At 38.0% G+C, this 17,708-nt stretch overlaps 1 protein-coding gene across 1 annotated transcript in view; it reads left to right on the plus strand.

The window, feature by feature from the left end:
* The window catches only part of LOC135774117 (astrotactin-2-like), a 387,641-nt gene that overhangs the window by 231,110 nt on the left and 138,823 nt on the right, over nt 1-17,708 (plus strand). The window contains exon 10 of the mRNA XM_065284005.2: nt 1,129-1,266. Coding sequence (XP_065140077.1) covers nt 1,129-1,266 — 138 coding nt within the window. The remainder of the gene's footprint in view (nt 1-1,128; nt 1,267-17,708) is intronic.

Here is a 17,708-nt window from a genome sequence, read left to right on the forward strand (position 1 = left end):
TTCAGGCAAACAAATCGCTCTGTTGTATGTCGGAGGTCCATAAGGCTGGTGTGACCGTTCATACCACAGTAAATACATTTATTTACCTGAGAAAGATCGATGTTTTACTGTTTTGAGCTTTTAAAATTCAATATTATGTAAAGATTTCATATAGAGGCTGTTTATTAAATTAAGTTTCCATTGATATGATTGGAACATTTACGTTTTGACATTTAAAGAGCTCAGATGCAAAAGCCGCTAAACGTCACATCCATCAAAAATGAGATAATTATATTAATGAACTATTAACTGCCTTACATTAACACATCTTGACATATATCAGTGGATTTGTTTGTCTCAAGATGCACACCAGTATTGTTTTTCGTAAGGTATGTTTGTAAAAACGACTTAAATGTTCTTATATAACTAAGGCCTAGTCTTATTAATTTAAACCCTTTCTGGGAAACCACCTCTACATATCATATATAAGTGCTGTGGTATATACGCCTTTAGGGATAATGTAGATCACATTTGTGACATTTTAAGGTTGCTTCTAAAGAAACCTCAGGAATATTTTGAGTCGGTAGGCATTGCTACACTTGGTATTCCTGTAGTATACTTGTCTGTCTGAAAGTAGATTAATTTCCTCCCATTAATGATGTGGTCATTAGTGGAAATATTAAAAAGCGTTATCAGTATATAACCGTAGTTAATGACAGCAAAGACAGAATGAATACTAGATGAGAGAAAGAGGGAGAGATGCTGTGAGTGAATGTGTGTGGATTTACATTTACATCTTTTTTTAAGATTAATCATTATGCAGCCCTAGTTTTCAGCATTATTTAAGTCAAGTCAAGTTTTTTTTTTCATATGTTCTAATGATTGTTCTTCTTCTAGACTGTATTCTTCAGAATCTCTTATTTCAGAGTCAATTATGTCCATTATCAACAACTCTTTATAATGTTTGTTATTGTAGTTATTGTTATGAAACATCCTTGTTTGTGTTATTCTAATTGCTGTCTGGATTGATGGTCTTTATTTGTGTATATGAATAATATATGAAGGCTCTCTCAGCCGTCTGTACTTCAGTCCTCATTGATATTCAGCTGACTTGTAAGCCTCTTTGTGTTGATGTCCATCATTCTGCAGGTCATCCTACAGTCTTGGTCAAGGCCTTTGGCTGCCAGTCAGTAAGAGCTTTGTGGTTCCTCCGGTTGAGCTGTCAATCAATCCTATCGCCAGCTGTAAGACAGACGTGTTGGTTACTGAAGACCCAGGAGAAGTGAGGTGAGTTAATCACAGCTGAACTCAACCAATGCAACTAATCCTTCTGTGTGTGTGTGTGTGTGTGTGTGTGTGTGTGTGTGTGTGTGTGTGTGTGTGTGTGTGTGTGTGTGTGTGTGTGTGTGTGTGTGTGTGTGTGTGTGTGTGTACCTGGTAATTATCACGTTGGAATAGCAGTACTTTTGTGACCTTGTGGGGACATTTTGAGGTCCCCGTGAGGAAACAAGCTTATAAATCAAACAGAATGGTGTTTATTGAAGATCTAAGGTACAAGAAAGGTTTCTGTGATGGCTGGGGTTAGGGAATGGGGTAGGTAAGGGGAATATAAAATACAGTTTGTACAGTATAAAATGCATTACGTCTATGGAAGTGTACCCACAAAACATGGAAACCAGAATGTGTGTGTGTGCGTGCGTGTGTGTGTGTGAGTGCATGTATTTTAATGGGTAATTATCAAGAAAATAATGATTCTTTATATAGGTATTTATACATGCAATTAGATAAAATAACATACAATTATTCTACATTGTCTTTTAGCATTACATCTATTTATCTGTCAGTCCCTCTATCTGTCTGTCCATCTGTCTTTCTGTCTCTTATTCTCTTTCTCTGTCCATCTGTTTGTCTGTCTGTCTCAGTCTCTTTCTCTGTCCATCTGTCTGTCTCTCTGTCTCAGTCTCTTTCTCTGTCCATCTGTCTGTCTCTCTGTCTCAGTCTCTTTCTCTGTCCATCTTTCTGTCTGTCTGACTGACTGACTCTTTCTCTGTCAATCTGTCAGTCTGTCTCTCTCTCAGTCTGTTTCTCAGTATCTCTGTTTGTCTGTCGTACTCTCTGTCTGTCTGACTGTTTTTCCTTCTCTCTGTCTGTCCGTCTGTCTGTCTGTCTGTCTCTTTCTCTGTCCATCTGTCTGTCTGTCTGTCTGTCGACTGACTCTTTCTCTGTCCATCTGTCTGTCTGTCTGTCTGTCTGACTGACTCTTTTCTGTCCATCTGTCTGTCTGTTTGTCTGTCCTACTCTCTGTCTGTCTGACTGTCTTTCCTTCTCTCTGTCTGTCCGTCTGTCTGTCTGTCTGTCTCTTTCTCTGTCCATCTGTCTGTCTGTCTGTCTGTCTGACTGACTCTTTCTCTGTCCATCTGTCTGTCTGTCTGTCTGTCCGTCTTTCTGTCTGTCTGACTGACTGACTGACTGACTGACTCTTTCTCTGTCTGTCTGTCTGTCTGTCTGTCTGTCTCTCATTCTGTTTCTCAGTGTCTCTGTTTGTCTGTCCTACTCTCTGTCTGTCTGTCTTTCTTTCCTTCTCTCTGTCTGTTTGTCCGTCCGTCCGTCTGTCTGTCTGTCTGTCTTTTTCTCTGTCCATCTGTCTGTCTGTCTGTCTCTTTCTCTGTCTATCTGTCTGACTGACTCTTTCTCTCTCCATCTGTCTGTCTATCTGTCTGACTGACTCTTTCTCTGTCTATCTGTCTGACTGACTCTTTCTCTGTCCATCTGTCTGTCTGTCTGTCTGACTCTCTCTCAGTCTGTTTCTCAGTATCTCAGTTTGTCTGTCCTACTCTCTGTCTGTCTGACTGTCTTTCCTTCTCTATGTCTGTCTGTCCGTCTGTCTGTCTGTCTGTCTGTCTGTCTGTCTGTCTGTCTGTCTGTCTGTCTCTTTCTCTGTCTATCTGTCTGACTGACTCTTTCTCCCTCCATCTGTCTGTCTATCTGTCTGACTGACTCTTTCTCTGTCCATCTGTCTGTCTGTCTGTCTGTCTGTCTGTCTCTCTCTCAGTCTGTTTCTCAGTATCTCTGTTTGTCTGTCCTACTCTCTGTCTGTCTGACTGTCTTTCCTTCTCTCTGTCTGTCTGTCTGTCTGTCTGTCTGTCTGTCTGTCTGTCTCTTTCTCTGTCCATCTGTCTGTCTCTTTCTCTGTCCATCTGTCTGTCTGTCTGTCTGTCTGTCTGACTGACTCTTTCTCTGTCCATCTATATGTCTTTCTGTCTGTCTGTCTGTCTTTCTGTCTGTCTGACTGACTGACTGACTCTTTCTCTGTCCGTCTGTCTGTCTGTCTCACCCTCAGTCTGTTTCTTAGTGTCTCTGTTTGTCTGTCCTTCTCTCTGTCTGTCTGTCTGTCTGTCTGTCTGTCTGTCTGTCTGTCTCTTTCTCTGTCCATCTATATGTCTTTCTGTCTGTCTGTCCGTCTTTCTGTCTGTCTGACTGACTGACTGACTCTTTCTCTGTCCGTCTGTCTGTCTGTCTCTCTCTCAGTCTGTTTCTCAGTGTCTCTGTTTGTCTGTCCTACTCTCTGTCTGTCTGTCTGTCTGTCTGTCTGTCTGTCTGTCTGTCTGTCTGGTTTTTTTCTGTCCATCTGTCTGTCTGTCTGTCTGTCTCTTTCTCTGTCTATCTGTCTGACTGACTCTTTCTCTCTCCATCTGTCTGTCTATCTGTCTGACTGACTCTTTCTCTCTCCATCTGTCTGTCTATCTGTCTGACTGACTCTTTCTCTGTCCGTCTGTCTGTCTGTCTGTCTCTCTCTCAGTCTGTTTCTCAGTGTCTCTGTTTGTCTGTCCTACTCTCTGTCTGTCTGTCTGTCTGTCTCTTTCTCTGTCCATCTGTCCGTCTGTCTGTCTCTTTCTCTGTCCATCTGTCCGTCTGTCTGTCTCTTTCTCTGTCTATCTGTCTGACTGACTCTTTTTCTGTCCATCCATCGGTCTGTCTGTCTCTCTCTCAGTCTGTTTCTCAGTGTCTCTGTTTGTCTGTCCTACTCTCTGTCTGTCTGTCTGTCTCTTTCTCTGTCCATCTGTCTGTCTATCTGTCTGACTGACTCTTTCTCTGTCCATCTTTCTGTCTGTCTGTCTGTCTGTCTTTTATTTTCTTTCTCTGTACATAGGTTTGTCTGTCTCTTTGTATATCTGTCTGTCTGTCTGTCTCTCAGTCTCTTTCTCTGTCCATCTGTCTGTCTGTCTCTCAGTCTCTTTCTCTGTCCGTCTGTCTGTCTGTCTCTTTTTTCTCTTTCTCTGCCTGTCTGTCTGTCTGTCTCTCTCTCAGTCTGTTTCTTAGTGTCTCTGTTTGTCTGTCCTTCTCTCTGTCTGTCTGTCTGTCTGTCTGTCTGTCTGTCTGTCTGTCTGTCTCTTTCTCTGTCTATCTGTCTGACTGACTCTTTCTCTCTCCATCTGTCTGTCTATCTGTCTGACTGACTCTTTCTCTGTCCATCTATATGTCTTTCTGTCTGTCTGTCCGTCTTTCTGTCTGTCTGACTGACTGACTGACTCTTTCTCTGTCCGTCTGTCTGTCTGTCTCTCTCTCAGTCTGTTTCTCAGTGTCTCTGTTTGTCTGTCCTACTCTCTGTCTGTCTGTCTGTCTGTCTGTCTGTCTGTCTGTTTTTTTTCTGTCCATCTGTCTGTCTGTCTGTCTCTTTCTCTGTCTATCTGTCTGACTGACTCTTTCTCTCTCCATCTGTCTGTCTATCTGTCTGACTGACTCTTTCTCTCTCCATCTGTCTGTCTATCTGTCTGACTGACTCTTTCTCTGTCCGTCTGTCTGTCTGTCTGTCTGTCTCTCTCTCAGTCTGTTTCTCAGTGTCTCTGTTTGTCTGTCCTACTCTCTGTCTGTCTGTCTGTCTGTCTCTTTCTCTGTCCATCTGTCCGTCTGTCTGTCTCTTTCTCTGTCCATCTGTCCGTCTGTCTGTCTCTTTCTCTGTCTATCTGTCTGACTGACTCTTTTTCTGTCCATCCATCGGTCTGTCTGTCTCTCTCTCAGTCTGTTTCTCAGTGTCTCTGTTTGTCTGTCCTACTCTCTGTCTGTCTGTCTGTCTCTTTCTCTGTCCATCTGTCTGTCTGTCTATCATTCTCTTTCTCTGTCCATCTGTCTGTCTATCTGTCTGACTGACTCTTTCTCTGTCCATCTTTCTGTCTGTCTGTCTGTCTGTCTGTCTTTTATTTTCTTTCTCTGTACATAGGTTTGTCTGTCTCTTTGTCTATCTGTCTGTCTGTCTGTCTCTCAGTCTCTTTCTCTGTCCATCTGTCTGTCTGTCTCTCAGTCTCTTTCTCTGTCCGTCTGTCTGTCTGTCTCTTTTTCTCTTTCTCTGCCTGTCTGTCTCACCCTCAGTCTGTTTCTTAGTGTCTCTGTTTGTCTGTCCTTCTCTCTGTCTGTCTGTCTGTCTGTCTGTCTGTGTGTCTCTCTCTTTATCTGTCCATCTGTCTGACTGACTCTTTCTCTGTCCATCTTTCTGTCTGTCTTTCTGTATGTCTGTCTTTCATTTTCTTTCTCTGTCCATCTGTCTGTCTCTTTTTCTCTTTCTCTGTCCGTCTGTTTGTCTGTCTATATGACTGCCTGACTCTTTCTCTGTCCATTTTTTGTCTATCAGTCAGTCTGTTTCTCAGTATCTCTGTATGTCTGTCCTTCTCCCTGCCTGTCTGTCTGTCTCTTTGTCTATCTGTCTGCCTGTCTCTTAGTATATTTCTCTGTCCATCTTTTTGTCTGTCTTTCATTTTCTTTCTCTGTCCGTATGTCTGTCTGTCTGTCTGTCTCTTATTATCTTTCTCTGTCTGTCTGTCTGTCTCTTTGTCTATCTGTCTGTCTGTCTGTCTGTCTCTCATGCTCTTTCTCTGTCCATCTTTCTGTCTATCAGTCAGTCTGTTTCTCAGTATCTCTGTTTGTCTGTCTGTCTGCTGATTAGCATTTTGTATTGATTTCTTACAGTACTGTATGTCATATATATACAGTTTTATGTTCTCATTTGAACTATAATTATATATTTAACGACCGTGTGGTTGGTTCTGTATTTACTGCAACACCAATAAAAAGTCTTTCCCGGTGAATCTCTGTCCTCAGTGAGGTCATCTCCTCATCATTTAGTTTCAGTATTAGTAGATTTTTTTATTTTTTTATTTACCCTTTATTTTACCAGGTGATGTCCCATTGAGATATTCAAATCTCTTTTGCAAGGGAGCCCTGGAGTCTATTAGTAGACTTCTGACACTTCTTTCAACCTCTTTATTTCTGTTAGCCTCATAGCTGTTGTTGATTTTATCACCCTCAGGGGAGCGACTTATTTATTTCACATTTTCACAAGCAAGCTGTTTTCATCATTGTTGCAAACCCAACATATACGGCGAAGTGTTTTCATGGTGTCAGCGTGAACTTCAGTATGGACTTACAGGTGTAGACTTACAGCGTGAAACCGCAGACATCAGATCTTAAGTGAGGTTTATGAAAGCTTTCTTGACACATTACGATGGATGGTTTTTATTCCACACTAAATTTGTTCTTAAAAGCCTGCCAGCTAAGGAATTATGTTCTCGGTTGCGAGTGCATTATGGAAAATTTAAACAGTTGGAGCACATTTGAGAATATGATCTTTGCCAAGTAAGTCAAGCAGTGTTGAAAAGTTGTTTAATGAAGCACAAGAGTTGCGCTTCGTATTTTGTGTCCGGTAATAGGATTATATTAGTTTCTCTGAAAACACTCTCTCTCCTCACACGCTTAGATCATTTCTGTTTTCTGATGATAAATAGCTTTCATTAACATTTCAATTTCGTCCCAGAACGAGGCGGCCGTCTCTTCCCCCTTTGCCTGAGAGGGGAAGTGGGAACAGAGGCGTGTGATTGCTTTTATTTGGGAATGGATATGAATGGTGGATTTTGCAGCGGTAGCGGGCCGTTGCCGCCCTATAGCGGTGTGCTGCGGTTTCACGACACTCCAGAGGTTATCGCCAATTTCGACTGGAGTGATACGTCACGGCATTTGGGAAAATACACAGTCCTAATGTGCTTTTAACACAGCTGTCAGCTGCAGTCATGCAGGCCTTTGCAAATAAACTCCTTTAAAGACAGTGTTTCGTTTGGCAACTAACAAATTTAGCAACCATTGATGGGACCAATTTCCAGAAAAGTGCATGCACATTAGATGTAGTTCTGATGGGATCTCTGGAGAAGGATTGGTGTGTTATATTGAAATAGCATTATTTTAGTAATGAGCCCAACATTGATCTTAACTAATGATCAGTTTGTGTGTTCAAGGTTGAAACTTTGAACCTAAACACAGAGAATTCAGCATGTCCTGCTAATGGGTTCAAATGTGATCTCTGTGTTTATTTCTATTGTTGTATAATGCATACATGTTTCCTTTTTCTCTCTAATGAGTGTGTTGTGTTGTGTTATAATGAGGAAGTATTTCTGTGTCGGGAAAAGCAGTCCAGGTTCAAACTAAACCAACTCTATAGCCTGCGTACATTTCTTGTAAATAAGGGAAGATTGTGAATGATTTATTAAGCTTAATTAGTGCTTAACACCATGGCAGGGACCAAATAATAACTTTGAGAAAGGAAACACACACATTATTTGTGATTAGCCGTTTCAGAGGAATACATTATATCAGTTTAATGTATCTGGAAAATAATTAGCTCTCAGTTTCATAGGAAATGTCTGTCACATCGCACACGGCACATTGAGTAATGGGCCGTCTTCATTATGCTAATGAGATTCAAAGGGAAGACCCGGAGTGAAAGCTGCTTACTGAAGCGACTGAAAAACAAAACATCATCGAGTCTCAATATTCAACTGATGAAAGAAAGGCAAATCCATAAGAGATGACATGAATTTAAAATTAACTTTCTTGTGTGTGATTCATCCGTAATTGTTGCTCTTATTTTCAGCTTTGACATGTTTTTTTTTTTCCTTTTCTTGGGCTTCAGCAGTGTCCAAATGCTACGCATGAATGGTTACTGGTTCATTTTACAGAAAGTAAATCCCCCACAATCCTTTCTGGTTTTGTAGCCCATTTGTTACCGTCCATTCAAACTACAGGATAAAATAAATAAAAATTTAAATATATTTCAAAATATAAAAAATGGCCAAAATATATTTTCTAAAATATATTTTGGAATGTTTACCTATTTTTTTGGCCACTTTAAAATATATATTACACTTATTACACGGCTCTCTGGAATGCTTGATTCTGATTGGTCAGTTGAGACATTTGCAGGTTCGTTCTTTTCAAATAATAACCGCTCCAAAATAATAATGCATAGCCGGACTACTTGCACGAGTAAAATCGCTCCGGGCCAATAAAGATCAATAAAGATTACTGTCTGTTTGGCGCCATCTTGTGACAAACACTCGACAACCACGACAAGACACAGAGAGCTTACTGAGACTGAACTTGACAAAATAGAGCATGACAGCTACGAAGCCAACACACAAAAAAATACAGAATGGGCATTAAAACTTCTCAAAGACTGGCTAAAAGAGAAAAAATGGATACAGACAAGTATGAAGCAGAGGATCTTAATAAGGTATTACGATCATTTTATGCATCTGTGCAAAGTTTCGCGGAAGGATAAACATGTTAATTTAAAACAAATATGCCAATAAAATGTTTCAAATTCATATTCATGTCCAGTTTTTTTTCTTATGTGGCAAGTAGCTTCGCGTCGGGTCCTGATCACACTGTCGGGGCTTATTTCCCAATAACTACCGGCTGCCTCTACATTATCCCTTACATAAATACATTGTAAAGCATAAAACTATATTTATCTCCCCAAATATTTTAATCTAAGAAATATATTTAAGTTGCATTGGAAGAAAAACTTCGTTACGAAGCTGTAAACATAACAGTTTTAAAAAGGTTAAAATTAAATAATTTTCAATTTCAAAAATGTACTTTATAAAATAATACTTTGGCAAATAATACATTTTTGCCATATGGGATGTAAAATTCGAAATGTATTTGCTTACCCTTGAAATACATTTTGAAATGTATGTTGATAGGCTATTTGAAGGTTAAAACTAAAAATATTTCCAAAGAAAAAAAATGAGCATAACTTTCTACAAAATGTATTTAGCATATATTTAAAATATATAATAATAAATAAATAAATGTCAAATAAATAAATGTTTTTTCTTTGCGGTAAGGGATTGTAGATCTAAATCCCATTGTAGGACCTAAATTGTTCATAACACAACACAGCTAACATTTATATCCTGGATGATTAATAATGAATCACTGTGATCATTTCTGTACTGTCATAACTTTAAGACTCAGCACTGGTTTATAGTAAATCTGGCATTGTCAGGGTGATTTTTTGGAAAACTGAAGCGTATCTTAGCAAATTAAATTTCATTAAAGTGCTCAGCCAGCTGTGTTCAGGAGAACGTCACCGTATTAAAGGCTTATAAACAATATTTGATGGATTTATTCCCCAAACTTTGCATATTTCCTGTTTAATTTTCATCTCTTAAGTCTGTTATATTATTGGACGGCTGTAGAGTTTGGCATTTAAACCCAGACAATAATCGATCGTGTGCTGTTTGCATGTGCATGTTTGTGTGATGTCTGGATAAGGAGCTCATCCACAGGAATGATGGAAATTGATGGGTATATGTATATTAGTATATGCTAAATAATTATATACTAAAATATAGGCACGTTGTAATGCAGAGTTCTCAAACTTCTTTGGTTTATTACTGTTAAACTTTCATAAATTCTTAAATTTCAAGTATTCACGACTAAAATTGCACTTCATGTTTTCTTTTTTTTAATACTTTAAAGATATATCGGCTAAACTGCCTTTCCATTGTACACGACATTCGGATGTGACTGTCAGAGTTCGCCCCCTAGTGGCAGTTGTAATGAAATTTCATTTTTATCTAAGAATATATTTATAGTTAATCAATCGAAGTGTAACTGATAAAAGAGTTACAAAAAAGGATTAATAATTTTTACCTCACACAAAGTCTTTTGAATGAAACACACTGAAATGCATCACTTCTGGTTAGCGTGTCACAAGAAGTGTAGTCGCACAACTTTATATTTCTTAATGCATCCAAAACTCAAATTGGATCCGCAGATATTTGACACCCCACGCAGCCACTTTATGACCCTCCTTTATGTTTATCGTCCGTCATTTGTCAAGATAAAAGTAACCACGTTGATTTTAAATCAAAGATGATTGGAGGGCCGCATTTGGCTCGCAGGCCACCAGTTGACAAGCCTTGCAATGGATCGATATGAATCAATGCATCAGGCAAATGTCTAACAATATGATGGATCAATGCCACACATAAAATGTTGAGATTGGTACCTTTATTTTGACACACATGTTCACAAAACGTGAGCATCGTTTACTGAACACCAAAACAGAAAGCAATGAATAGGCAAAGCAGAGAACTTTGTGTCTGTGGTCCAACGCTCTGATTAAAAATGGATAAATCCGATTAGCATTTATATATTTATACATCATTATTCATTTCTTGTATTTATTGATTTGAACAAAACTCTACAGTTTATATTCTTTGACATGATCCTCAATTCACAATGTGGCTTGCTAAAAGAGATATAAGTTTTTCTGAAACTTCATTCAATGAGGTTTGACCCGATTGTGAGTGTAAATTGCTTTCAGTGACCCACATGCTTTTACATCCAAGCTTTTCAGCATCACACAGGACTTTGTAAGACATTTTTTCTTGATTCATGCGACCCTTCGTGATTTACAATAAGGCTTTTGGATCAATACTCATCTGCAATGTGCTCCTGACGGGACAATGAATTCATGCATTACCACGACACTGTTTATTAGAAACGCTATCGCCTCTGTGATTGATATGCTGACGCTCCAAAACTTCAGTCAGTGAAAGTCAGACAGAGACTTTAGGTGGCTCGTAGACTTTAACAGCTCTGCTTATAGACGCCGATCTCCTGTGATTTAGATGGCACCGTTTAGCGATTCCAGCAGCGTGAGGTTATGTTTATCACAGACATCCACACGCAATTGCGCCTTTAGCTTGGCAGTAAGCCGATTCTCATCCAGACTCCACAGGTCTTGGAGACCTGCACCATCTGAAAAGGTCCTTAAAATCCCCAAATCGATTCGACTCCAGGCGTCTCCAGCTGTGCTCAAAACCCATTGTTCTGTCAATATGAAAGTGTCAATAAATCAAGGGGGTGCACGACAGCTGCTGTGCTTTTGATGAATGGCAAAACCGAACATTACCACAAGCTAATGTCCTCTGTACTGCACACATCTTTCAGCCTGTCATATTTCATACAGTGTGCCAATTTTTCCTGCTTTGACTTTTTTTAAGGAATATCTAGAGGCAATTTTCATGGCACTATCTGTTGTGGTTTATCTTGCACAAGCCAAATTCTCTTTTGATGCCCACAGACCAAACATCAACTACTCTGGAGTTGTAATTAAAAGTAAATTGGCCACACCGTATTGAATATTGAATGGAAATATGAAAAACAAGGAATTTGCTGAATTACAGGAATTAATTTTGGGCTCTATTTTAGCGATTTAAAACGCACGACACAAGTGCACTTAAGGCGTGTCCCAATCGACTTTTGCTAATTTAATGATAGGAAAATGGTCTGTGCGCCTGGCACACAGTCTAAAAGGGTTGATCTTATTCTCGAAATGAGCAATGGGTGTATTTTGGGCTAACGTGCATTAAACCAATGGGAGTCTTATCTTCCACCCCCTTTAAAACCAGTTGTACTCTCGCCATGCCCATTCTCTCCTTACATGATGGAGTTTGTAAGCTGAAAAACTGTAAGCAAAGGAAGAAGACCACCAGTTTAAGATTGATGTTAAAAAATGTTTTATTAATTGAAATTTGTGTAATTAAAACCTTTGGTTATATCAGTCATGGAGTATTAAGTAAAATAAGCTGATCAAGTATAATGCATGATTATTGTAAGGTTTTAATAAGAATGCAAAATATGAAAAAAAAGGTTTGCATAGGTAAAAATAATTTATATTTGTAACAAATGAGAGATAAAGAATTTACAAATGTGTGGAGAGCCGTTTCAACACTGTTTTGAAAAATATTACTTAAAAATGGTTTTCATCCACAGGTACAAAGACAACAAATACAATAAATCTGTGGAGTAACATTTAAATAAATAAATACATCATCTTACCAGGCTACAGGTGAAGCAGCTCTTTACACCTTCTAAAGTCCTGTAATCTGTCCTCATTATGTCCAAGAAACACTATACAAATCTTTAACATTTTAATCCTTACATTTTTCATACTTAAAGCATCATGAAACCCCACTGTTTCAGCTCCAGTCTACCTCACTGTCATTTTGAAAAATTCTACTTAAATGGGCGTGGACGCTGTGAGAAGAACAGCGATAAGTGGGCCAACTGATATAAGCTAAGATTTACTAAGATTAGCAGTATTACAGAAATAATTAAACTGAATATAATATTTTACACATTTACTTCAGAACCGTATCTATGTGCGATTATCCTGAGCCCCAGACACCTCTCCCCCGGCTGACCTGGCAGCACATGCGCACACACACAAAAGCGAAACGTCTCCACATTGGATAAGAAGATGCTTTCTTATGAATATTAATAAGACACTGGCGGTTATGAGGTACTACAGTAATTTGCCTCGTCACAGCCCGTGACATTTACACGATATGGAGTTTAAACCCGGAAGACAAAAATATCACAAAAAAGCTAAAAATTAACTTTTCTCCTAATGTTAAATTAACAGATACTAACATTGTCTTTTATGATGTGCAACACAACTAACTTTGTTAACATCTAAAAAAAGTGTTGGTTAGTGTTTCATGATGCTTTAACTTATTCGCCGCCATTCTTTTTTGAGAAGTTGCCTGCCAGCATTTTTTTATATTTCAAATGAAAGAAAAGACTCTGCTTTCAAACAAACTAAACGGAAGGAAAAAGTTTCATCTTATCTATATTTTTTCTCTGCTTATAAACTCTTAAATATGCGTATTTTTCTTTAAAAATGCAATTTTTAGCAATAAAGCTGAAATCATTGCATTTTTGTGAAGGATTTTGTTAGAAATCAATTTCAAAACGATTATCAAAGCATACACAGAGTTTAAAAATATATATTTTTTAAATTGCTTTAGTTTGAAAAAAAACCTAGTGGATAATTGTTGTATTACAGATTAACAGGAACACGTTTTTTTATGCAAATGTTTTCTCTTAATTGACGAGATATCTCGCCAATGGCGGGGAAAGAGTTAAATATGTCTGTGTACTGCTGCGTGTCCATGTATGTGTATTATGCACACACTTCCCGTTTATAAGCGCATATTACTAACACCCTCTTAAAAATAAAAAAATAAATATTGCACCATTTACTTAGACCAGATTTTAGTTTGTCAATGGCGAAGTCTATTTTAGTTGCCTCAATATAGCAACACACCAACAATGTGCCTGAACACACCTTGTGGGTGCACAAATGGGCGCAAATGCATTTGCTATGTAAATAACGTGGCGCTGGACACGAAAATGATAACTGCGTCCAGCTGAAACTAACACTTGCACCTTGTTTATGATAGGGCCATTTAGCTTAAAGTTTTTGCTTTTGTTATTGTAATACTTTGCTATTCTGTGTTTTCTTTGTTTCGATTTCATGTGAAGTTGCTTTGGAAAAACTAACAATTGTGAAAAGCGTTATGTAAGTTATGATGTACCATCACGGTCATTTCCTAAGGGGCATTTCAAAAATTATTTATAGCATCTATTTTTTCTTAAATAGTTTATTAATTTAATAGTTTAGTTTATTAAATTTTAAGTAATATATTCATTAAATTAATAATCATATTCTGACAAATTGAATTCTCTTTGCTGGCTAGTTTGAATGGTGCTGAGAGGTTTAAATATGGGGTCAATCCAAAATCCCCTTGCATTATTCCCTTTGCGATTTCACCTCGAGTCTCATCTTCTGTTTGTGAAACTGGTCGTCTGATGAGGTCTTGTGTTGACTTCTGTCATTTGTCATGCATGTTAATGATTTCAATTAAAGGCAGCGTGCATCACTGGAGTTTAGTCAGCCACTGGAATCTGTGATGAAGTCCAACATATTTGTGAATTACTGGCAGAGGCACATTCATCAACTTCAGATCAACCCTGAGCAATTATAAGTTAGGTAATCGTGGCCAAGCAAGACGCTGGCGTCCGGCAGAGGTGATCCATCTTCCTGGAGGAAAGAGAGAGAGATAGCCGAGATTAATAATGCTCACATTAATGTCGCTCTTTGCATCTTAATCCTGAAAATCTGTTGTGGGCCAATGCAGCACCAATCTAAACCACATACGATACGGCTAGATTCTTCTCAGATAAGCATTTATGTTAAAGAGGCATTTATCAGATATGGAACTGGAACCAGGTGACCTTGTGAAACATGAGCTGAATAAAACTCCTCATTTTAAACAATAAACTTATTGCAATGTGATCATTTCTATGTAAAAAAAATATTCTGCTTTGTGTTTCATGAATGATGCCTGTTGTTTTGTCATACAGCAGCCATCTACTGTTATAGTCTACTTAGCCTTACAATGCTTTTGGGAAACACAGTCCAGAGCGGTTGATGTGTTCAGATTTGTTAAGTTTGGTTGCAACACTGTAAAACATAATGGCAAATCAATTTATATTTTAATGTTACTTTAACATTTCTTTTTGTAATATTTCTTGTGGATTCGTGCATTCATAACTCGACTTTTCTCTAAAATAAACAATGAATTACTAATGATGTTGTACGACTAAAATAAAATCCCATATGCCGAAGACAGTAGGAAATATATTTTAGATGAATGCATGTCAAATGCATTTGAGTCTCTCTCTCTTTCGCTCTCTCTCTTTGAACAGCTGGGTCTTTTGTTGCCTACTGTACAGTTTTACTTGTTTCTAACTCCCTGGTTGTTCTCCTGCATCTTTTGTTTTTAACAAAGCCATCTGTGAGGAGGAAGCGTTTGCAGACGTTACTTCCCTCTCCACCTGCCCGACTCTTTCTCCTCACGGTCTGGGACTCATTTTCCTGCTTTGTTGGGTTTGGCAAACGGTTGCAGAGATGTTTGTGGACTGTAGCAGATGTAGTGAATAAAGATGTGCCAGAAACTTCCTACAGGAAGTTAAAGTTTTTGTATCAGTGCAGTTTTGCATATGTACGGCAGTGTAACCGGATGTCAGATGGAATAGGAGAAATGACTGGTGCATGACAATTGAAGTATCATCTGTGGTGTCCTGTTTTGGATTTCTTTTGTGTGTTTTTAGTGTTTTTATTTAATAAATGAAAAGTAAAAAGATTGTTGATCCATGCATTTGTCAGTCGCTGTTATCCAACTTGCTGTGCATTCAAAATACAAGCTCTATATTTAGCATCAGTTTGTGTGTTTCCCTGGGATTCAAACTCATGATTTGGTGTTGCATGCTATACAGACAGAGCCACAGTACAGTTCACTGTAATCTCTAATGCTGTTTACTATGAATGAAGTGCAGTTGATAAAGTCAAGATATCCAATAATGATTTAATAGACCTGTCGGTCATTAACGATTCACTGAATCTGTATTATATCGTCCGCATTCACTCGAAGCTTCATGTAAACTGGAACCGAGTCAAATTATGATGGAAGAGTAATTGAGCGGCTGGAATCCAACCAGACACAAAATACAACAGAATCGATCCACCTAATTTAATTTCTCCTCTCGCTATCATTTCCAAGTCCTGTTTACGAGTTATGCAATGGCTTTTGAAAGAAATAAAGTCACAGCCGTAATTTTATGACGCCATCTGTCCGGCTTATTATAGAATGTTTAGGGGAGAATAACAGCTTCTGTCCCTGGAGTCTTTTCTTACATCACTGTCAGATGACGAGGTTGTCAGGCTGAAGTCTTTCAGTGCCGGTGTTTGTGAAAAGGTCAATTGAGAACAGGAACAGTTTGTAAAGTTTCTGTCTGTGATTTTGAAAGCAGGATAGACTCTTATGAGTGACACACAGTTTTTTCTTTCTTTATTCAGGCTAAACGTTTCTTTCTGAAAAAGGTTTGGTGTGTCAGAGCAAAGCATGCTGGGTAATTCTAACAGATCTTATTCAAATGGTCAGTTTGTAGACAGTTAAAGTATAAAAGCAGTAATGGCAAATGGAAAGAAAACCGCACAAAAAAGTACATGCTTTTGAATCAATTAGTGCTTTAGCTTTTAAGTGTTGCATACTGAAAGAAAACTGAATGGCGTTTAAAGCAAAACGGGTAGATGTTGTGAAAGATTTCATTATAAATTTCACAAAGGTGTTGTAAAATAATTGTGAAGCTTTTTAACTCTCTGGGGTTGCCTGCGGCACAGGCGACCCAAACTCTTTATTTGTCAATCAAAGAGACTTAGATTACTCTGCTGATTTTGGACACAGATTTGATTTAAACATCATTTAAAATCTTAAAGGGTCTAGTTTTTTTTTTCTGTCCACTCCCAGTAAAAATAGTATGCTGTGCTTTTTGCAAAATTAAGAAAATAAACATGAGGGGAGATTTCACAAGACTTTTTTTTAAGATGTCAAATAAATCTTTGGTGTCTAGAGTATGTTTGTGATGTTTTGGCTTAAAATACCCAACAAATAATTTATTATAAGATGTTAAAATTGTCACTTTGTAGGTGTGAGCAAAAATGTGCAGTTTCTTTAAAATGCAAATGAGCTGATCTCTGTACTAAATGACAGTGCCGTGGTTGGATAGTGCAGATTAAGGGGCAGTATTATTCCCTTTCTGACATCACAATGGGAGCCAAATTTCAATTAGCTATTTCTAACGAAAAAACTAAGTTACTGGGTTGATCTTTTATGCATTTTATAGTGTATTACTGAAATATGTAACAAATACAGTAAATCTGTAGTACTAATTGTGTTACACCGTTAAAAAGTTTTTTCACATTTCTGTGTTCAGGATTATTTGGGCAGGGCTAAAATGGTGGCTTGATGACACGCTAGAGACAGCAAGCATGGCCCCGCCCTTAACACAATCATGAGCATCTATTCAGGATGTAGCCCATTGAGATAAATGGCAGCTTTCCCGCCAGTGGGTGTGGTTTCAGTGCGTATAGCAGACACGCCCCCAGTATTTGAGAGCAGAGAAACCTGACTATTTTTACAAGATTCAGATAACTTATTTTATTTATTTTTAATTATTTAAATTTGACTGTTTGGTTACTATCACTTTTTCTGTTCTGAGAACACATTTAATGTTGGACTTTACATGATGACACATTTCCATAATGACCAAAACAATTTACCAAGAGCAGCGCGAATGAGCGTAGGGTTTAAGACATGTCTTTTTTAGATGTTAAATAATGGCACAAATACCAGTAAATTGACGAGCACAAACCTTAGTAAATCATGTTGCATGATTTATTTAAATATCTCTCCCCCACAAATGTTACATCTGAAAAGGGAAACTCAATCAAGTCAATTGCAAAAGTTCATGGATTTTCATTGCGTTTTTTTAGTAAATCCTGACAGTAGCATATATATATATATATATATATATATATATATATATATATATATATATATTTTTTTTTTTTTTTTTTTTTTTTTTTTAAATAGGCGTTTGTATTTTGCAAGCTGTTAGTAAATCTGGCACATAGTGTGAAAATGCTGTCGACTTTTTGTAACCCTGAACAACAAAACCAGTCATATGGGGTCAATTTATAT

The sequence above is a fragment of the Paramisgurnus dabryanus genome, chromosome 5, assembly GCF_030506205.2.
Source record: "Paramisgurnus dabryanus chromosome 5, PD_genome_1.1, whole genome shotgun sequence".
NCBI classification, from domain to species: domain Eukaryota; kingdom Metazoa; phylum Chordata; class Actinopteri; order Cypriniformes; family Cobitidae; genus Paramisgurnus; species Paramisgurnus dabryanus.